Here is an 18,491-nt window from a genome sequence, read left to right on the forward strand (position 1 = left end):
AAAAAGTCTGATGGTATAAATAGGCTAAACATATGCTCGGCAACAGAAACAGAGAAACACTAAGTAACCAATTAACAGCAAAGGAGATATTAGAAGACATTAAAGCAAAATGTCTGACTCCTACAACCCTGGCCCATATTCTCTGCTGTATTTCCTAATTCAGTCTCCATCCTTCAGAATGGAGGGGTTAGCTCATATGAAAAAGAAACATCATTCCCGTAATCCTCAAATTTATACAAAACAACCTCATGGCAACCTCTGAGTAAACAGAGCTGGATTATCATCCCCACAGGGATGGTGTAAACAAGGAAATTGGCTTGCTAGACATGCTAAATTGAGTCTGATACAGTTAAAGCCAGACAGCAGAATCCCATCATAAAGCCCACATTAGCAAACAAAGGCTTACTACCTTCAACACTTCCAGAAATGTAACCTTTAACTGGGAAAGCTTGAATTTCCTAGTCAGCATACATGAAGTTATCTGCCTGAAAGATGTTCTCATCCTAAAGTGGGCAGGTAATCAGGTAAAAGGTCCCCTGGCAACAAGTTTCAGAAAGTAATAAAACAAAGAAAGGGATCTGGAAAGAAGCTACCTTGCCCTGACCCAGCCCATAGGAGGCCAGCTCAACAAACCTAGAACCCAGTCCAAGCTCAGAGACAGGAGCCCCGTATGGAGACAAGTAGCAGGAAATTAGGCCTGATGAAAGACTCCGAATTTCTCCTTGACATCATTCTCCCAACTGACTCTTAGAAACCCCCCAAATCTATTGGCAAAAACACTAAAAAAATAACTTTGCAACAGCAGGTATATCGCACTCTGGAATCACCGCCTGCATCCCAAGCTGGGGTGTGTGACGTTTTCTCCCCTTTCTCAGTACAAGTTCACATTCTCTCTGACCTTCTTTTTCTTTCCTTTTTAACAAAATTTCCTGAAGTCCACTATTTGTCTCTTCCTTAAATTCCTTTCTGTGAGTCTACATATACTCGGGAAACCTGGGTAAAGGTCAGGACTGAGTTTTCTTTCCTGGGGAGGGGGTGGGGGGGGGAGTGGAGAATCAAACCCTCAACCCTGCCTGAGACCACAGATCCCCAAAAACGCAGAAGGTAGGGAAATGGGAGAGTTTTGATTTACTGGTTTTGCTTTGGGGCCAAACTTGGCAATGCTCAGGGTAGCAGGTACTGGAATCTAACCCAGTTTGCTGTGTGCAGGGCAAGCACCGCACCCTACTATCTCTCTCAATGGCCCTGAATTTTAGTATTTTTAACAACAGAAAAACTGTGCTCTAATCTCAGGTTTTCATATTGTTATTTAGATCACATTCTAAAAACCCTAATGATGCAAAGTATAAAATATAAAAACTAGTTCTAGCTCACTGACACAAATTTACAGGCTTACAGAAAAAAAACTCTTAATCTGAATAATACCAATAAAAGTTTCAAATATGTTGAAACTTTCAGTATACCCATTAATAGGTACAAGAGTGGTATATAGAGAACACTAAAAATTTCATATATATTCAGAATACCTATGTGATGATGTGATCTTTATTTACTTTTGTTTTGGGAGTCACACCTGGGGATGTGTGACTCCCTGGTCAGCACTTTGGGGTGATGTGGTACCAGAAGTAAACTTCAGCACACAAAGCAAACACGCCAGCCCTGAGTCATCTCCCCATCCTCGATGATGTGACTTTTAATAAGAAATATATATTCAGGGACTAGAGATAAAAGAGATCAAAGGGCTTGATTTGCCTGACCAACCCAGTTCAATCCCCAGCACCACAAATGGGTTCATGAGCACCACCAAGAGAACTCCTGGAAGAGTATCATGCTAAGTGAAAATAGTCAGAGAGGGACAAACATAGAAGGACTGCACTCATTTGTGGAATATAAAGTAACATCATTGGAGACAAACACCTAAGGATAGTGGAGATAAGGGCCAGGAGGATTGCTCCACGGCTTGGAAGCTGGTCTCACATGCTGGGGAAAAAGGCAGCTGGGAGAGAGAAAAAACCACTAAGTAAATCATGGTTGGAGGGCTCACTCGGGATAGCAGATGCATGGTGAAAGTAGACTATGGACCAAACATGATGGCCACTTAGTACCTGTATTGCAAACCATAACACCCAAAAGGAGAGAGAAAGAGGGAATGTGCCTGCCACAGAGACAGGCGGGGAGGGATATCGAGAACACTGGTGGTGGAAAAAGGGCACTTGTGCCTCCACAATGGGTGCTCAATCATTGTATGACTGAAACATTATCATTAAAATTTGTAAGTCTGATAAGAGAAAGAACACATGGAGAGTGCGGGATCCCGGAGGAAAAAAAAAAAGAAAAAACAGGTTCCAAAAAGAGCCAAGTTCACCCGCAAGTTCCAGATGGAGTAGGCGCCGCATCTCGCCTCCCCCAGATGGAACCCCGGTGACCAGAAGCCTCTACAAACACAGCTCGAGTATGCGGGAACGAGGACTTTTTCTCAAATCTGCCGGACTACACCTCCCAGGTAACCTCTGATTCCGGAAGTCATGCCCACAGCCCGCCCCCCAGCGCCATCTTTGAAGCCTTAAGCATAAGAGAAAGAACACATGGAGAGTGCGGGATCCCGGAGGAAAAAAAAAAAGAAAAAACAGGTTCCAAAAAGAGCCAAGTTCACCCGCAAGTTCCAGATGGAGTAGGCGCCGCATCTCGCCTCCCCCAGATGGAACCCCGGTGACCAGAAGCCTCTACAAACACAGCTCGAGTATGCGGGAACGAGGACCTTTTCTCAAAACCGCGCGGCCGTGTAAGCTTACACGGCCGCGCGACATCTCTCTATATACAAAGTGATCAATGAGAAGTAAACCACCCAATCTTTCTCCCTGAAAGTCAGAGTTAAGTTTGGAGCACGGCCACAGCCCCAGAAACACAAGGACTTAATGCAGAACCCAGCAGCTTAGAGCAGAAAAGTGAAAGGACTATGCGTTAATCCAGGCCATCAAGTCTGCCGGAGGGGAAAGGGTGTTGCCCCATTCACCCTCTCTTCTCTGGAAAGAAGGATGGCGGCCGCATGGGAGCCTTGTGGACAGCAGGTATGAGCCGGGGGTGTGGGGGCGACTAAAACCTCATGGGAAGGGGGGCGTTCCGGTCCGTCCTTCACGCCCTACCGAGGTCACCAGTTGCCCCCCACGAGCGGCTCTCCAGCACGGCCACAGCCCCAGAAGCACAAGGGCTTAATGCAGAACCCAGCAGCTTGGAGCAGAAAAGTGAAAGGACTATGCGTTAATCCAGGCAATCATTTCTGCCCAGAGGGGAAAGGGTGTTGCTCCCTTCCGCCCTCCTCCCTCTGGAAAGAAAGATGGTGGCCACATGGGAGCCTTGTGGACAGCAGGTATGAGCCGGGGGTGTGGGGGCGACTAAAACCTCATGGGAAGGGGGGCGTTCCGGTCCGTCCTTCACGCCCTACCGAGGTCACCGGTCACCCCCCACGAGCGGCTCTCCAGCACAGCCACGGCCCCAGAAGCACAAGGACTTAATGCAGAACCCAGCAGCTTGGAGCAGAAAAGTGAACGGACTATGCATTGACCCAGGCCATCAAGTCTGCCGGAGGGGAAAGGGTGTTGCCCCATTCGCCCTCTCCTCTCTGGAAAGAAAGATGGCGGCCACATGGGAGCCTTGTGGACAGCAGGTATGAGCCGGGGGTGTGGGGGCGACTAAAACCTCATGGGAAGGGGGGCGTTCCGGTCCGTCCTTCACGCCCTACCGAGGTCACCAGTTGCCCCCCACGAGCGGCTCTCCAGCACGGCCACAGCCCCAGAAGCACAAGGGCTTAATGCAGAACCCAGCAGCTTGGAGCAGAAAAGTGAAAGGACTTTGCGTTAATCCAGGCAATCATTTCTGCCCAGAGGGGAAAGGGTGTTGCTCCCTTCCGCCCTCCTCCCTCTGGAAAGAAAGATGGCGGCCACATGGGAGCCTTGTGGACAGCAGGTATGAGCCGGGGGTGTGGGGGCGACTAAAACCTCATGGGAAGGGGGGCGTTCCGGTCCGTCCTTCACGCCCTACCGAGGTCACCAGTTGCCCCCCACGAGCGGCTCTCCAGCACAGCCACGGCCCCAGAAGCACAAGGACTTAATGCAGAGCCCAGCAGCTTGGAGCAGAAAAGTGAACGGACTATGCATTGATCCAGGCCATCAAGTCTGCCGGAGGGGAAAGGGTGTTGCCCCATTCACCCTCTCCTCTCTGGAAAGAAAGATGGCGGCCACATGGGAGCCTTGTGGACAGCAGGTATGAGCCGGGGGAGTGGGGGCGACTAAAACCTCATGGGTCGGGGGGCGTTCCGGTCCGTCCTTCACGCCCTACCGAGGTCACCAGTCGCCCCCCGCGAGCGGCTCTCCAGCACGGCCATGGCCCCAGAAGCACAAGGACTTAATGCAGAACCCAGCAGCTTGGAGCAGAAAAGTGAATGGACTATGCGTTGATCCAGCCCATCAAGTCTGCCGGAGGGGAAAGGGTGTTGCCCCATTCGCCCTCTCCTCTCTGGAAAGAAAGATGGCGGCCACATGGGAGCCTTGTGGACAGCAGGTATGAGCCGGGAGTGTGGGGGCGACTAAAACCTCATGGGAAGGGGGGCGTTTCGCTCCGCCCTTCACGCCCTACCGAGGCCACCAGTTGCCCCCCACGAGCGGCTCTCCAGCACGGCCACGACTCCAGAACACAGAAACCAATTTCTTAACTATCTGACTTTCAGTAGAAATACTTCCAGGGTCAATAGGTAAAATAGCAGAAATCCAAAACCAACATTTAATTCTTGAACCCAGCTGTAGAAAGCAAATCACTTCACAATGCTTTTTCAGCATGTCTGATTTGGGGGGGGGGGTAAACTCTAAATAATAGTGGCGAATCTTTTATTGAAACAATCTAATCAAAGCGGATAGAGTGTTAACTAGAATTCATCTGCCTCACAGGGACGGGGAGGGGTGGGGGGTGGGGTTTTATTGGGGTTCTTCATGGGAAAAAATGGGTATTGGTAAAGGGAAATGTGTTTGATATTTGCATGACTGAGACATAAACCTGAAAGCTTTGTAACCTTTCCCACAGTGATTCAATAAATAAATTAAGGAAAAAAAAAAAAAATTTGTAAGTCTGAAACTGTATCTCATGGTGATCCAACAAAAAAAGAGGTCTCGTTGAGCACAGAGCCAGGTCCAATCTCCACATTAGATGGTCACACAACCACTAGACCAGAAATAGTCCCAAAGCCAAAAGTAAACAAATAAAAAGATAAAATTCTACTTAAGACAAAACATCAATAAAACTAATGAAAAACCTTATACCACTGTTGGAGAACCTAAAAGACTGGACAAATATTTAAAACCTATAACCTCCCAAGATTAAATCAGGAGTAAACAGAAAACTTGAATGATTAAAAAAAAAAGCAATAGGAAATTGACATAGTAATCAAAATTCTACCCAAATAAAATCCCAGGGCCAGATGGTGTACTATCAAATCTTCAAAAGTGACCTATAAAGGGCTGGGGATGTGGTTCAGTATTAGATACTTGCCCCTGCATGTGCTCAAGTGGGCGTAAGTCCCAGAACCACTAATGTATATATTTTATATATATATATATGTATATGTATATATATATATATATATAATCACTGTATCACTGTCATCCCATTGGTCTTCGAATTACTGAAGTGGGCACCAGTTACATCTCTATTCCTCCCAGCCCTGAGATTTTAGCAGCCTCTTCTTACTCATCTTTTCCCAATGATTGAAGGCTCTTTCAGGGTCAAGGGAATGAGACTTACTGTTATTACTGTATTTGGCATATCGAATACTCCATGGGGAGCTTGCCAAGCTCTATAAATTTAATATCTTATAAAATTATATATGATTTTAAATTATACTATTATGTTAATTGTAGAACGTCTTATATAAATATTTATGTTTAATATATAATACATATACAATTTTTCTAAAGAGATCACTCACACTATTCAAAAACACGAAGAAAACAGTTTACTTCCAAGCACTTAGTTATTATTGCTGTTGTTGCTGTTTGGGACACATCCTGCAGTGTTCAGTTACCATGCAGATCCAGAGATCAAACTTAGGCTTCCTACATAAAATGTGTGTGCTGTAGCTTTTGAGCTATCTATTCCTCAAACACTTCTTATGACACAAGTATTATCCTGTTACCTAAAGCAAACATGGCCATCATACAAAGAAACAAAACTGCACACATATACACACACACAAAATAAATAAATAAATAAATATTGATGCAAAGATCATCAACAACTGTTAACAAAATAAATGCAATAGGGGTCATACTAAATGACCAATCAGGTCTTATTTCAGGGATGCAAGGATAGTTCATCATATGCAAATTAATGTAATATACCACACACCAACAAAAGAAAAACTAAAAACCACATAATCATATCCATAATTGCAAATTAACTTTTGAGAAGATTCAACATTCATTCACCCCGATCATGATCACGATCATCCTGTTGTTCGTCGATTGCCTCGAGCAGGCACCAGTAACATCTCCTTCACCCTAGCCCTGAGATTCTAAAAAGTGCCACATTCAGGGTTAGGAGAATGAGACCCATCATTGTTACTGGTATTTGGCATATTGGGTATGCCATGGGGAGTTTGCCAGACTCTGCCGTGTGGGGTTGTCGAAAGCAAGAATAAGATAATAAGATGTTGCGCGGCCACATTTGCGGCCACGCGCTTCTGGGAGCTGGGTTTTATAGTCTCTGGGTCTTGGCATTCATTCACGGCACACACATCAAAAAAAGAACATAGGTCAGAGATCGAGTTCAGTAGCAGAACACTTGGCTGGCACCAGTGAGAACAGTAAGAACACAGAAGCCTTTGTTGTATATTTGTTAAGTAGCAGAAATTGATTTATATCATGTTTAATGTCTGTACTGGTTAGAATTCAAGCTTAGCTGCAACAAAAAAAAAAATAACAGAGGTTGAATAAGTTAGGTATTTGAATCCCTAGCACTGGCAAAAACAGAACAAAATTAAAAAAAAAAAAAAACAGGGCCAGAGAGATAGTACAGCAGGTAAGCACTTATCACTTATCTTACATGAGTCTGACCTAGATTCAATCCCTGGTATAATCCCAAGCCCTGCCAGGAGTGATCCCTGAACAGAGCCAGGAGTAAATCCTTAGCACTGCTGGGTTTGGCCCAACTACCTCCCTACCACCACCACCAACAACAAAAAAAACTGAACAAAATGTAGGGGTTAGAAGGACCTCAACATAAAAAAGCCAAATATGACAAAAGCCACACTAACATCATCCTCGATGGCAAAAACTGATTTTTTTCCTCCGAGAGTTGGTATAAGAAAAGGATGTCCACCCTCACCACTACTACTCAACATATTTAACATAATATTAGAAGTTCAAGCCACATCTTTTAAGCAAGAAAAATAAATAAATAAAAGGGACCAATTTTGGAAAAGAAGAGAAACTAAAAGTGCAGATGACATGAGAAAGAAAACCCACAGACTTCACTAGACAACATAAAGTTCGGTGGAACTTTGAAAGTCTTCATCAAAAGAGAAGAACACTATTGAAATTTGTACTCAACCACAAAAAAAGGGAAAAAATCTGAATAGTCAAAGCAATTCTGAATGGTGAAATGGGAGACATCATTATTTCCCAACTTTAATACAAAATAGTATGGTAACCAAAATAGTATGGTCAGAATAAGAACATACACGGAACAATAAAGAAAATCGAGAATCAGAAATAAACACATATATATGACTAGGCATGACAAAGAAAGCAGAGAGCATAAAACAGAGAAAGGAAAATCTCTTCAACAGATGGAGATAGGAAAAAAACTAGACAGACACCCAGCAAAGGGACAGAACTGGGTGACCATATCATACCATACATAAAAGCGAACTCAACTGGAGTAAAGATTTTTATGTTACACCCATAAAATATATAGAGGGAAAATCAGGCAAAACACTTCAAGTTGTGGGCTTCACTGGTGCTTTCAGAGAGTCTACTCTACTGGCGAGGAAAACAGAAAGAAAAGGGATGAGTCATGTGATAGTGCAATGGCTGCAGCACGTGCTTCGCGTGGAAGAGGCCCAGGTTTAACAGCTGAGACCACGTGGCAGACACCAAAGGGAGCCACCCCAAGGAGAACTAGCAGTAGCCCCGGAGCAGTGCCGGAGGGGGCCTAAGTTTCCCCCTCAAAAAAAAAAAAAAACGTGGGATTATATCAAACTAAAGCTTCCCAAACAGCAAGATAAACTATCATTAAATGAAAGATATTCAGCTAAATGTCAGAAAATATCAGTGCAGCATACATCTGACAGAGGGTTAGTAGCCAAGATATAAAAAGAACAACAAAAAATTCATCAAAGAATTAGGAGAACCGAATACCAAAAAAAAGCTGCACTTTACAATCAGTGAAACAAATCAAAACAATGACTTATCTGCAATGGTCTATGTAAAAAATGTCAGAGATAAGCACTCAGGTATGTGGTTAAAAGAGGGACCCACCTGGCAGAAAGAACAGTGTAGGGATTACGGCATGCCTAGAATGTGACTGACCCCAGTGTGACCTGAGTACAGACTAGAAGTGGCCCCAAACACTGAAAAAGGAACTTCTTTCGTTCTCTGTGGGTTATATAATTTGGTCCACCTCTACAAAAAAAAAAAAATATGATCCAGAAATCCAACTCCCAGATGTAAATATTCAAATAATACAAAAACAGAGACCTGAGAAATAGTATAGTGGGTAGGGCTTTTCCTTGTACACAGCTTACTTGGTCAAGCACCAGAATCTCATATGGCTCCCAAGCTCACAGCCAGAAGTAACCCCTGAGCACCACTGAGTGTGGTCTAAAATAAATAAGTGAAAATCAAAGAATACAAAAACAGTAATTCAAAAAGATAGTGTACAAAAGATAGTATGATATTACTCAGGTAGCTTGCAGTGTACACAACTGGACCCTGGGATCACATATGGTCTCCTGAGGCCAACCAGGAGTGATCCTTGAGCAAAGAGCCAGGAGTGAGCCCTGAGCACTACTGGGTGTGGCCCAAAAACCAAACAAAAACAAAACAAAGATAGTACATATTCACCGCTATGGAACTTGGGCCAGAGTGATAGGTAGTATTGTGAGTAGGGCATTTATTTTGCACATAGTCAACCCAGGTTCGATCCCCTAAGGTCTGAGAACAGCCAGGAGTGATTCCTGAGTATAGAGAGTATAGAGCCAGGATTAAGCCCTGAGTATCACGAGCTGTGCCCCCTACCTAAAAAAAAAAAAAAAAAAAAAAAAGAAATTTTAAAGCTGGAAATATTGTCAATCACATACCCAGACCAGTTCACACTACAAGTGGACTGAAATCTGCATCTGCTGTCCCTTCAATAGCTTTCAGGGGGAAAAAAAGGAAAATGAAAAAACAAAATCAATAATTCTCAGATTCCTAGGATCTCACTGGGTGATCCTGGAATTTGAAGCATTTTTCTAAAATACAACGTGAGCCCTATATAAAAGCCAACTACTTCATTCAGGGCTCTGCCCCAAAAAAGCAGTAATTGTCTTTAATGCTGAGCTTTTCAAAAGCACTTCCAAGAATAATTTTAACTATATTGAACTGCTGCCCTGGAAGGGTAGAAGGGGCACTCAATGGGCGGAGCGCATGACTTGCAGGAGGCCAGCTCACTCCCAGGCACTTCATGGTCCCGAGGAGCAACCTCTAACCACTGAGATCGAGTAGCTCCAGAGCACCACCAAATGTGGGCTAAAAACCAAAAAACAAAGAAAATAACTCAGAATCCAGTCTATCCACCAACAAAAAAATACAGCTCTACTGCATGCCAAGGTATACCACATACATCTCAGTGATAAATAATGCCATTTCTTCATTTTAATTCGTTTTATTTTCTTGTATCTCTATAATCAACAAATAAGAAAAGCTACTTTTTAAATAGTGCACAATATTTATCCTTTACATATCACTAAAATGCCAGATGTTATCAATGTTCCCGTACTAGAGAGAGAGAGAGACAGAGAGACACAGAGAACGGGGGGGGGGGGGAGGGGAGGAGGTCTAGGAAAATTTGGGACACTAGTAATGGGAAATGTACAATGGTGAAGGGATGGGTGTTGAAAATTGTATGACTGAAGCCCAATCATGAACAACTTCAGAACTGTGTATCTCATTGTGATTCAATTAATAAATTTTTAAAAATTTTAATTAAAAAATTAAAAGGGGCTGGAGCAATAGCACAGCGAGTAGAGTGTTTGCCTTGCACGTGGCCAACCCGGGTCCGATTCCCAGCATCCCATATGGTCCCCTGAGCACCACCGAGGGTAATTCCTGAGTGAAGAGTCAGGAGTAACCCCTGTGCACCAGGTTTGACCCCCCCAAAAAAAGCAAAAAAAAAAAAATTTAAAGTATGGGACTGGAGCAATAGCACAGCAGGTAGGGTGTTTGCCTTGCACACAGCCGACCTGGGTTCGATTCCCAGCATCCCATATGGTCCCCTGAGCACCGCCAAGAGTAATTCCTGAGTGCATGAACCAGGAGTAACTCCTGTGCATCACCAGGTGTGACCCAAAAAGCAAAAAAAAAAAAAAAAAGTAAAAGTAAATAAATCCACGACAAAAATTCTTACAACTTTAGAAAATGTTCTGCAACTAGATCTAAAACTGTATTATTGCAATATCCCTATAGTTAACAAGTTTACCCAAACTATACATTTTGTTTTACCCTACTGCACTATGCTATTTTAAACATATTATTCAAGCAATATAACTTTTCAAAAGGTGATTTTCTACTTCTAGCAAAATCACTTCAATTTGTACAAAATACGAAAAATTAGTTCTTTACTAATAGACATGCACAATTTCTTTTAGAAAAAGTTCAATGTAAGGTACCTGAACGTCATAGAGTGCTACAATATTTTCATGCTGAAGTTCCTGTTAAGAAAATTGAAAATGTAAAATATTGATATTTGTTCTCATAATTTTAATAAAAGTTACAGGCAAATAAGACCATTTCATATGCACAAACATTATTTCCAGCACACAATATTTCTATTACTTGGAACAATTTAGTCTACCAAAGAGTAAGAAATGTGCCTCACCAGACTTTACATGAGACCTGAATACTTTTATCACTACCATGTTTCTTACATTCTTAGGTAGCAGTCAAGGCACTTACCTGGCACACAGCCAACCAAGGTTCAATCCCCAGCACTAAATATGGTCCCCTTTACTAACACCCCATATCCCCCCAACCTTGGAAAAGTGCGAATGATCTAAAAAGACCATTCTCAGGTCCAGGATGTGGCTCAGTGGTAATCACACCTTCCACATGCCTTGCATGTGGAAAATAAGAAACAAAAGGATCATAAAACTATAATATGAAAGAGGTCAACAGGAGTTAAGAGGAATAAGTCTTTTCAAATAAATAATGCAACTTAAAACCTGCCAGGCTCTCAAATCACTTCCAAGTTGGCTAAATGCCACAAACATGTGTTCTTAAAAAGTTTCCCAGGACTCAATGTTTTGAAAGATTAAGCATGCAAAAATGAGAGCAACAGGTGAAAACTCTCAAACTTGGGTCCAACTACAAAACTGCAAAGGATTTCATCACGCAATAAACAAATTCCAGTTGAGTAAAAAAAAATAAATAAAAATAAACATACCTTTAAGATTTTAATTTCCTTCCCAAGCAGTATTTGTGATTTTGACAAGTTCTTTTTATTAATACTTTTAATAGCTACCTCCCAGTCCGTTTTCTGAAAAGGAAAAGGTGTTTTAAAAGTGTTACTCGTATAGTTTTTCACAGAAGTAACTCATCAGGAAAAAAAAAAAAAATCTTCAAGAAGACAAATGTTTTAAGTAAACTGACCAGGGGTGGGGTTGGGAGGTTTCATCTGAATTCCCAGATGAAGGAAGATTTCATAAATCATGTTGTAAAGTGCCTACATCCCGCAGCAGTCATTAAAATAAATGGGAGGCTCACTTACTAAGTAGCGGGCAAAGAACAGAGTTTATAACGGTTAAAAAGTTACCGAGAAAGGCGGCTAATAAACCCGCAGGCGGTACCGCCTGGCCGGGCTGAGCCCCGCTTTGCTTTTCCTTGAATGTTGGGCTGCTTGAAGAATGGGGAGCGGTATGTGCTACCTCTGGTCCGAGGAGCCTGCCAAAGCAAGCCCCCGGGCAAGGAGCCCCGCGGCCACGCCCTCACGAGTGTCCCCTCCTGCGCCGAGCCTCCGGATTCTAATGCCCCGTGTGACCCCGGTTTGACCAGGAAAAGGAAAGGGCAGAGCCTGCGCGGCCAGCGGCTCCTCTGGGGCCACCTTCCCGGGTCCGTCTTCCAGCAAAGGGGGAACGGGACGTCGACAGGCCAACGCGGGTAGCAGCCCGGGCCGCAGGGCCAGGCCACCGGGAGCCGGGCTGTCCGCGGCCGCCAAGCCAGCGGCCTCGGGGGACAGGGCACGCTGGAACACGGGTCGACAGGGCAGCGGCGCTCGGCTCGGAGGACAGGGCACGCCCGGACCCGGCCTCGGGGGACAGGATGCGCCGGCGCCCGCGGTCCTCGGGGGACAGGAAACACCAGGACCCGGTCTCGGGGGAGAGGACCCGCCGGTGCCCGGCCTCGGGGGACAGGACACTCCGGAACCCGGCCTCGGGGGACAGGACACGCCGGCGCCCGGCTCGGGGGACAGGACACGCCGGGGCCCGGCCTCGGAGGTCAGGACACGCCGGCGTCCGCGGTCCTCGGGGTACAGGGCTGCGGCGCCCGGCCTCGGGGGACAGGACACGCCGGGGCCCGGCCTCGGGGACGCGGGTGGCTGCCACGGGCGCAGCGGCGGAGGCCCCGGCGGCCCGCCCGGAGGAGGCGCGCGGCGGGGCTCACCTGGCGGTGCCGCCCCCGGAAGACCACAGCGAAGGCCCCGTGTCCCACGAGGTCCCGCTTGCTGTACTCGAAGTCGCCCACCGCCTCCATGGCGCGCCGGGTGCGGCGGGGCTCAGCGGCGCGGGGCCCCCGCTCCCGAGCGCGCCCGCGGCCCTGCGCTGCGGGGCGGCCACGGCCCCGGGCCCGGGCGGGCGCGCATGCCAGGGGCCGGTGAGACGGGCGGCGGGGCCGCGGGAGCCGGGGAACGGCGCGGCGCCGTCAGAGCGCGCGCCCGCCAGCGCCGCGGGGCCCGCCCCGCCCCATGCCGACCGACCGACCGACCGACCGACCGGGCCCGCCGGAGCCGCCCGCAGCCGCCCGCAGCCGCCGCACCCCACGCACGCGCGCCCGCGCCCGCGCCCGCCGTCCGCGACGTCAGCGCGTCTTGTAGGACGCAGCGCGCCGCCGCGCTCCCTCCGCGGGGAAAAGGAGTGCGCGTGCCGCTCGGAGCCAGCCCCACCCGGCCCCGCCCAGCCCCGCCCCTGGAGGGCCTGGCTCGCTGCCCCCAGAGCCTCCGCCGGCACAGCCGGACGCCGGTGCTGGGCGGGAGAGCCAGGGCCGCGGGCCTGCGGGTCCAGTCTTCGGCGCCCAGCGGCAGCCCTGCAGTCCTGCAGCCAAAGGACCCTTCTGCGTTTGCTGTTCAGGGCCCTAAAGAAACGCACACCTTTGGGAGTTGTTTGACTTTTGCGGGTAGTCGATAGCACAGCTCGGGACCCTCTTCCCCGGAATGTTTATGCAGTAGCTGCTGCAGATGTTCGAGGATTCCAATGCGACCCTCTGCTCAGCCCCCTGCGGTCCTGCCAGCTTAATTTGAGGCTTTGAAAGGCTGCTTTGCCTGGTTATTCAAGTTCTAGTGGCAAGGAGATGATTGTCAACTTACCCTTAAGGAAGTATTTTACAAAATCATTTTATAAAGAATGTGCTTGAGGGGCGGGAGCGTAGGGCATTTGCCTTACACGTGGCAGATCAGGTTGGATCCGGCTTCTGATATGGTCCCACTCCCCCACCCCCTACCCCCGCCACCTCCAGGTCCGCAGCCTGGAGTAACCCCTGAGCATCACCTAGTGTGATCCAAAAACAAACAAGAAAACACCAAGAAGATGCTTAAAAATGATATTAAAAAGTGAGGTGCCATACCATAGCTGTATGTTCAGTTTCAGATTCTCACCATCAAAAATACGTTTCCAGGCGCAGACACAACCCTGCGAACTGCCCTCTGAAATCGTGTCAAGTACCATGAGAACCTACAACCTAGAGGCAGGCAGCCCAGAATTGAGAGGAGTTCCCTCCCTGCCTTGGGTCTTGACACTGTAGGGTTCTAGATTTCTGTGCCATACTCCATAATTCATTTCTTACTTCAAAGTCTAGCACAGATCACTCTTAGACCCTGTGAAAATCGACACCTTGAAAACTTAAGAGTTGGGACTGGAGCGATAGCAAGCGGGTAGGGCCAACCCGGGTTGGATTCACAGCATTCCATATGGTTCCTGAGTACCGCAAGGAGTAATTCCTGAGTACAGAGCCAGGAATAACCCCTCAGCACCACTGGGTGTGACCCCAAAAGTCAAATAATAATAATAATAATAGCCAGGTTCGATTCCTCCGCCCTCTCAGCGAGCCTAGCAAGCTACTGAAAGTATCTCGCCCGCACGTCAAAGCTTGGCAAACTACCAGTGACATATTCGATATGCCAAACACAGTAACAAGTCTCACAATGGAGACATTACTGGTCCTGCTAGAGCAAATCGATGAACGATGGGAGGACAGTGCAGTGCCGTGAAGTACAATAATAATAATAATAATAAATTAAGAGCAGGGGGCAGAACAACAGTATAGCTGGTAGGGAGTGCTTTCCTTGCATGTGGCCAACCTGGGTTGGATCCCGGCATATGGTCCACCAGGAGTAATTCCTGAGTGCAGAGACAGGAGTAACCCATGAGCATTGCCAGATGTGCAACCCCCTCCCCAACAAAAAAAGCAAATGAAGCAAATTTGCACATACACACTGTTGACTCAAACAAAAGCAGTTAGTAAAGTGCATGTCTCATGATGAGACCCAATCAAAGGTCTAAAATGAGAGACTATATCACCGTCCCCTGACCCCCGATACTGCACCCCCAAGAGATGTGATCGTTGCTGCTCCTGAAGTTCATTCATGACATATACTGTGGGCACTTCCTCCTAATCTCCTGGCCCCGTTTAAATTTTAAACTATTTTTTAAGTGATTTTAACTATTATTTTTCACATTTCCCCCTTTTGATAAAGATCTTTCTCTGAAAGTCTGATGATCAACCGATATCCCCTAGATTCAATGACTTCTTGTTGCTTGGTGCCAGCAAGGAACTTTCCTGGGCCTCATGAGGGAAGGCACAGAGAGTGTTAGTTTTTGTTTTGTCTTGGGCCACACCAGCAGTGATCAGAACTTACTCCAGGCTCTATGCTCAGGGATAATTCCTGGTGGTTCTCCCAAGACCATATGTGGTGCCAGGGCTCAAACCAGTTGGCCATGTGCAAGGCAAGTGCTCTACAATGTATACTTATCCCTGCTTCCACATTGGAAACTTTTTTTTTGAGGTTTTAGGCTACACCTGATGGTGCTCAGGGAACCATATGCAATGCTGGAAATTGAACCTAGGTCAGCCACGTGCAAGGCAAGCACCCTACCAACTGTAATATCTGGCCCCCAGCATAGAAATTTTTTGAAGACACATTAATGTGTTAAGAATTAAAATGCCTTCATCCTTTCTAACAGCTATATAGTACTCCATTGTGTAGATGTACCAAAGTTTCTTTAACAACTCATCTGTTCTCGGGCACTCAGGTTTTTTTCCAGATTCTAGCTATTGTAAACAGTGCTGCAATGAACAAACAAGTGCAGATGTCACTTTGGCTGTACTTTTTTTCACCTCTTCGGGGTATATTCCCAGGAGTGGTATTGCTGGGTCAAATGGGAGCTCAGTTTCTAATTTTTTGAGAATCGTCCGTCTGGAGAACATAAAGTAACAAAATAGGAGACTGGCACCCAAGAGTAGCCGAGATAAATACCAGGAGGTTTGCTCCATGGCTTGGAGGCCAACTGCCTCCAAGGGGTAGGGGTAGGGGCAGCTCAGATAGAGAGGGGAGCACCAAATAAAGGGTGTTGGGAAGATCCGCCCAGGATGGGAGATGCATGCTGAAAATAGACTATAGACCAAGCACGATTGCCACTCAATGCCTCTTTTGCAAACAACAGCACCCAGGGGGAAAGAGAGAACAAGAGGGAGTACCCTGCCACAGAGACAGGATGGGATGGGGGGATGGGGGGGAGGGATACTGGGATTAATGGTGGTGGAGAATGGGCACTGGTGGAGGGATGGGTACTGGATCATTGTATAAGTGAAACCCAAGCTCAACAATTTGTAAGTCTGCAACTGTACCTCTTGGTGTTTCACTAATAAAATTTTTTTTAAAAATTGAAATGTACTCTCCTTCCTTCCTTTCTTCTTTCCTTCCTGCCTTCTTCCCTCCCTCCCTTCTCTCCCTCTTCCCCCCCCCGCCCCCCCCCCCCTGCTTTCTCTCTCTCTCTCTCCTCTTTATTTGGGATTCCCCAGGGTGGTGCTTAGGGTGAGGTGGAGCATGCAATGTTGAGGATCAAACTCAAAGCTTCACATATCACATGTTCCCCAGTCATTTGAACTATCTCCCCAGCCTCCTTTTTTATTTTATGTATTTATTTTTGCTGCACCCGGCAACGTTCAGGACTTACTCCTGGTTCTGCACTCAGGAGTCACTCCTGGTGGGATTGGGGGACCACATAGGGTGCTGGGGATTGAACCTGGGCCAATTTGGTGCAATGCAAACACACTTCCTGCTGTACTCTGGCTTCGGTCTCCTGGCAGCCCTCCTAAAAAACAAAGAGGACCCACATTCAACAGTAATGGGAGATGCAGGGCCACTCCTGGCCATGCCCACTGGGCCTGGCATTGTGGACCTGGCACAAGTGTTTGAGAGCTTCAAGGGCTACCGCAGAGAGTGCTCATGATGCCATGTGGTGCCAAGGACTAAACTCAGAGGGCCTCACATATGCAAACAAATGTTCTATTGCTGAGTTACTTCCCTAGCCCCTCAGATTTTTCTTGTTTATTTATCCGGTTTTTAGACCCCACCTGGCTGTGTTCAAGACTTACTGATTCTGTGCTCAAGGAAAATTTCCGGCAAGACCTGGCGACCATATACAGTGCCAGGGATCAAACACTGGTTAGCTGTGTGCAAGGCAAGAATTTTACCCACAGTCCTATCTCTCCATCCCCATTTCTTTTTTTTGGAAAAATTATTTGTATTTTTAAAAATTTCTGTACTCAATTAGCTTGACATTAAATTAATTACTAATAGTAAAAGGGATTCATATTTCCTATTTCCTTTTTATTTCTTTTTACATATCAATTTCTTTTTTTTGTTGTTTGTTTTTGTTTTTTGTTTTATTAGTGAAACACCATGAGGTACAGTTGTAGACTTACAAGTTGTTGTGCTTGGGTTTCAGTTATACAGTGATTGAGTACCCATCCCACCACCAGTGCCCATTCTCCACCCCCACCAATTCCAGTATCCCTCCCACCCACCCCCATCTCCCATCCCACCCTGCCTCTGTGGCAGGGCACTCCCTTTTGTTCTATCTCTCCTTTTGGGTGCTGTGGTCTGTCCATCCCCATTTCTTAACTAAAGCATCTTATGAAAGTCATAAGATGGGGAGATAATCTAAAAGTGACGGTGCAGCATTCTTGATTAGCACTATTTCTACAAAAGTGTTATAGACAAGCACAGAAACTAACAATAAGTACACAAAGCAAAACTGCAATAATAGTATCAGCCTAAAATGATGATGCTAAACTGTAAGTCAAAACTCAAGGCTGCAGGCTAAATAGTTCAAAATACAGCAACCAATACATTTGTGACTTACCTTTTATATAATTAAATTTCTACTTTTCCAGGGCCGGAGTGATAGTACAGTGGGTAGGGTGCTTTCCTTGCATGAGCTAACCTGGGTTCAATCTCCACACCCCCTGAAGCCCCCCAAGAATTGTGAGGAGTGATTCCTGAGCACAGAGTTCACAATCAAGGTTCAAACCCAGGGCTACATTCTTGGTCCCAGAACATGGTAATTTTATAGAAACAATCAGCCTTTTTGTTTTTGGTTTTATTTTTGGGTCACACCCAGTGGTGTTCAGGACTAACTCCTGGCTCTGATCTCAGAGATCACTCCTGGAAAGGATCAGGGGGGTCACAGTACTCATGTGCAAGGCTAGTGCACGACTCTTTTACTCAACTGTGAATCCAAAGACGCAGAGACTACACATTTAAGCATTCCATGACATTCTCAGAGGGTAAACATTTGCGTTCCACAGGGTTAGATTTGAGGTTTATGTTTGTTTTGGATTTTCTCTGTTTTGATTTTGGGGCCATACCATGTAGTCCTCAGAGTTTGCTTCTGGCTCTGCTCTCAGGGATCATTTGTGGAAGAGCTGGAGAAACGAGGTGCAGTGCTAGGCACTGGATTGGTCAAATGCACA

At 46.3% G+C, this 18,491-nt stretch overlaps 1 protein-coding gene across 3 annotated transcripts in view; it reads right to left on the reverse strand.

The window, feature by feature from the left end:
- Positions 1–13,166, reverse strand: part of ULK2 (unc-51 like autophagy activating kinase 2) — a 124,230-nt gene extending 111,064 nt beyond the window's left edge. For 2 of the 3 annotated variants that reach the window (XR_008795380.1, XM_056136874.1), the window contains exons 1-3: positions 12,906–13,163; positions 11,689–11,781; positions 10,916–10,957 (exon numbers count right to left, since the gene is read on the reverse strand). Coding sequence is in view for 2 of the 3 variants with exons in the window: in XM_056136874.1 (XP_055992849.1) it covers positions 10,916–10,957; positions 11,689–11,781; positions 12,906–12,995 (225 nt within the window). In the remaining variant the exon portion in view is untranslated. Of the gene's footprint in view, positions 1–10,915; positions 10,958–11,688; positions 11,782–12,905 lie in introns of all 3 variants that reach the window. The other variant, XM_056136875.1, reaches the window with a different exon arrangement.
- Between the last annotated feature and the right edge of the window lie 5,325 nt (positions 13,167–18,491).

The sequence above is a fragment of the Sorex fumeus genome, unplaced genomic scaffold, assembly GCF_029834395.1.
Source record: "Sorex fumeus unplaced genomic scaffold, SorFum_2.1 ptg000122l, whole genome shotgun sequence".
NCBI lineage: Eukaryota > Metazoa > Chordata > Mammalia > Eulipotyphla > Soricidae > Sorex > Sorex fumeus.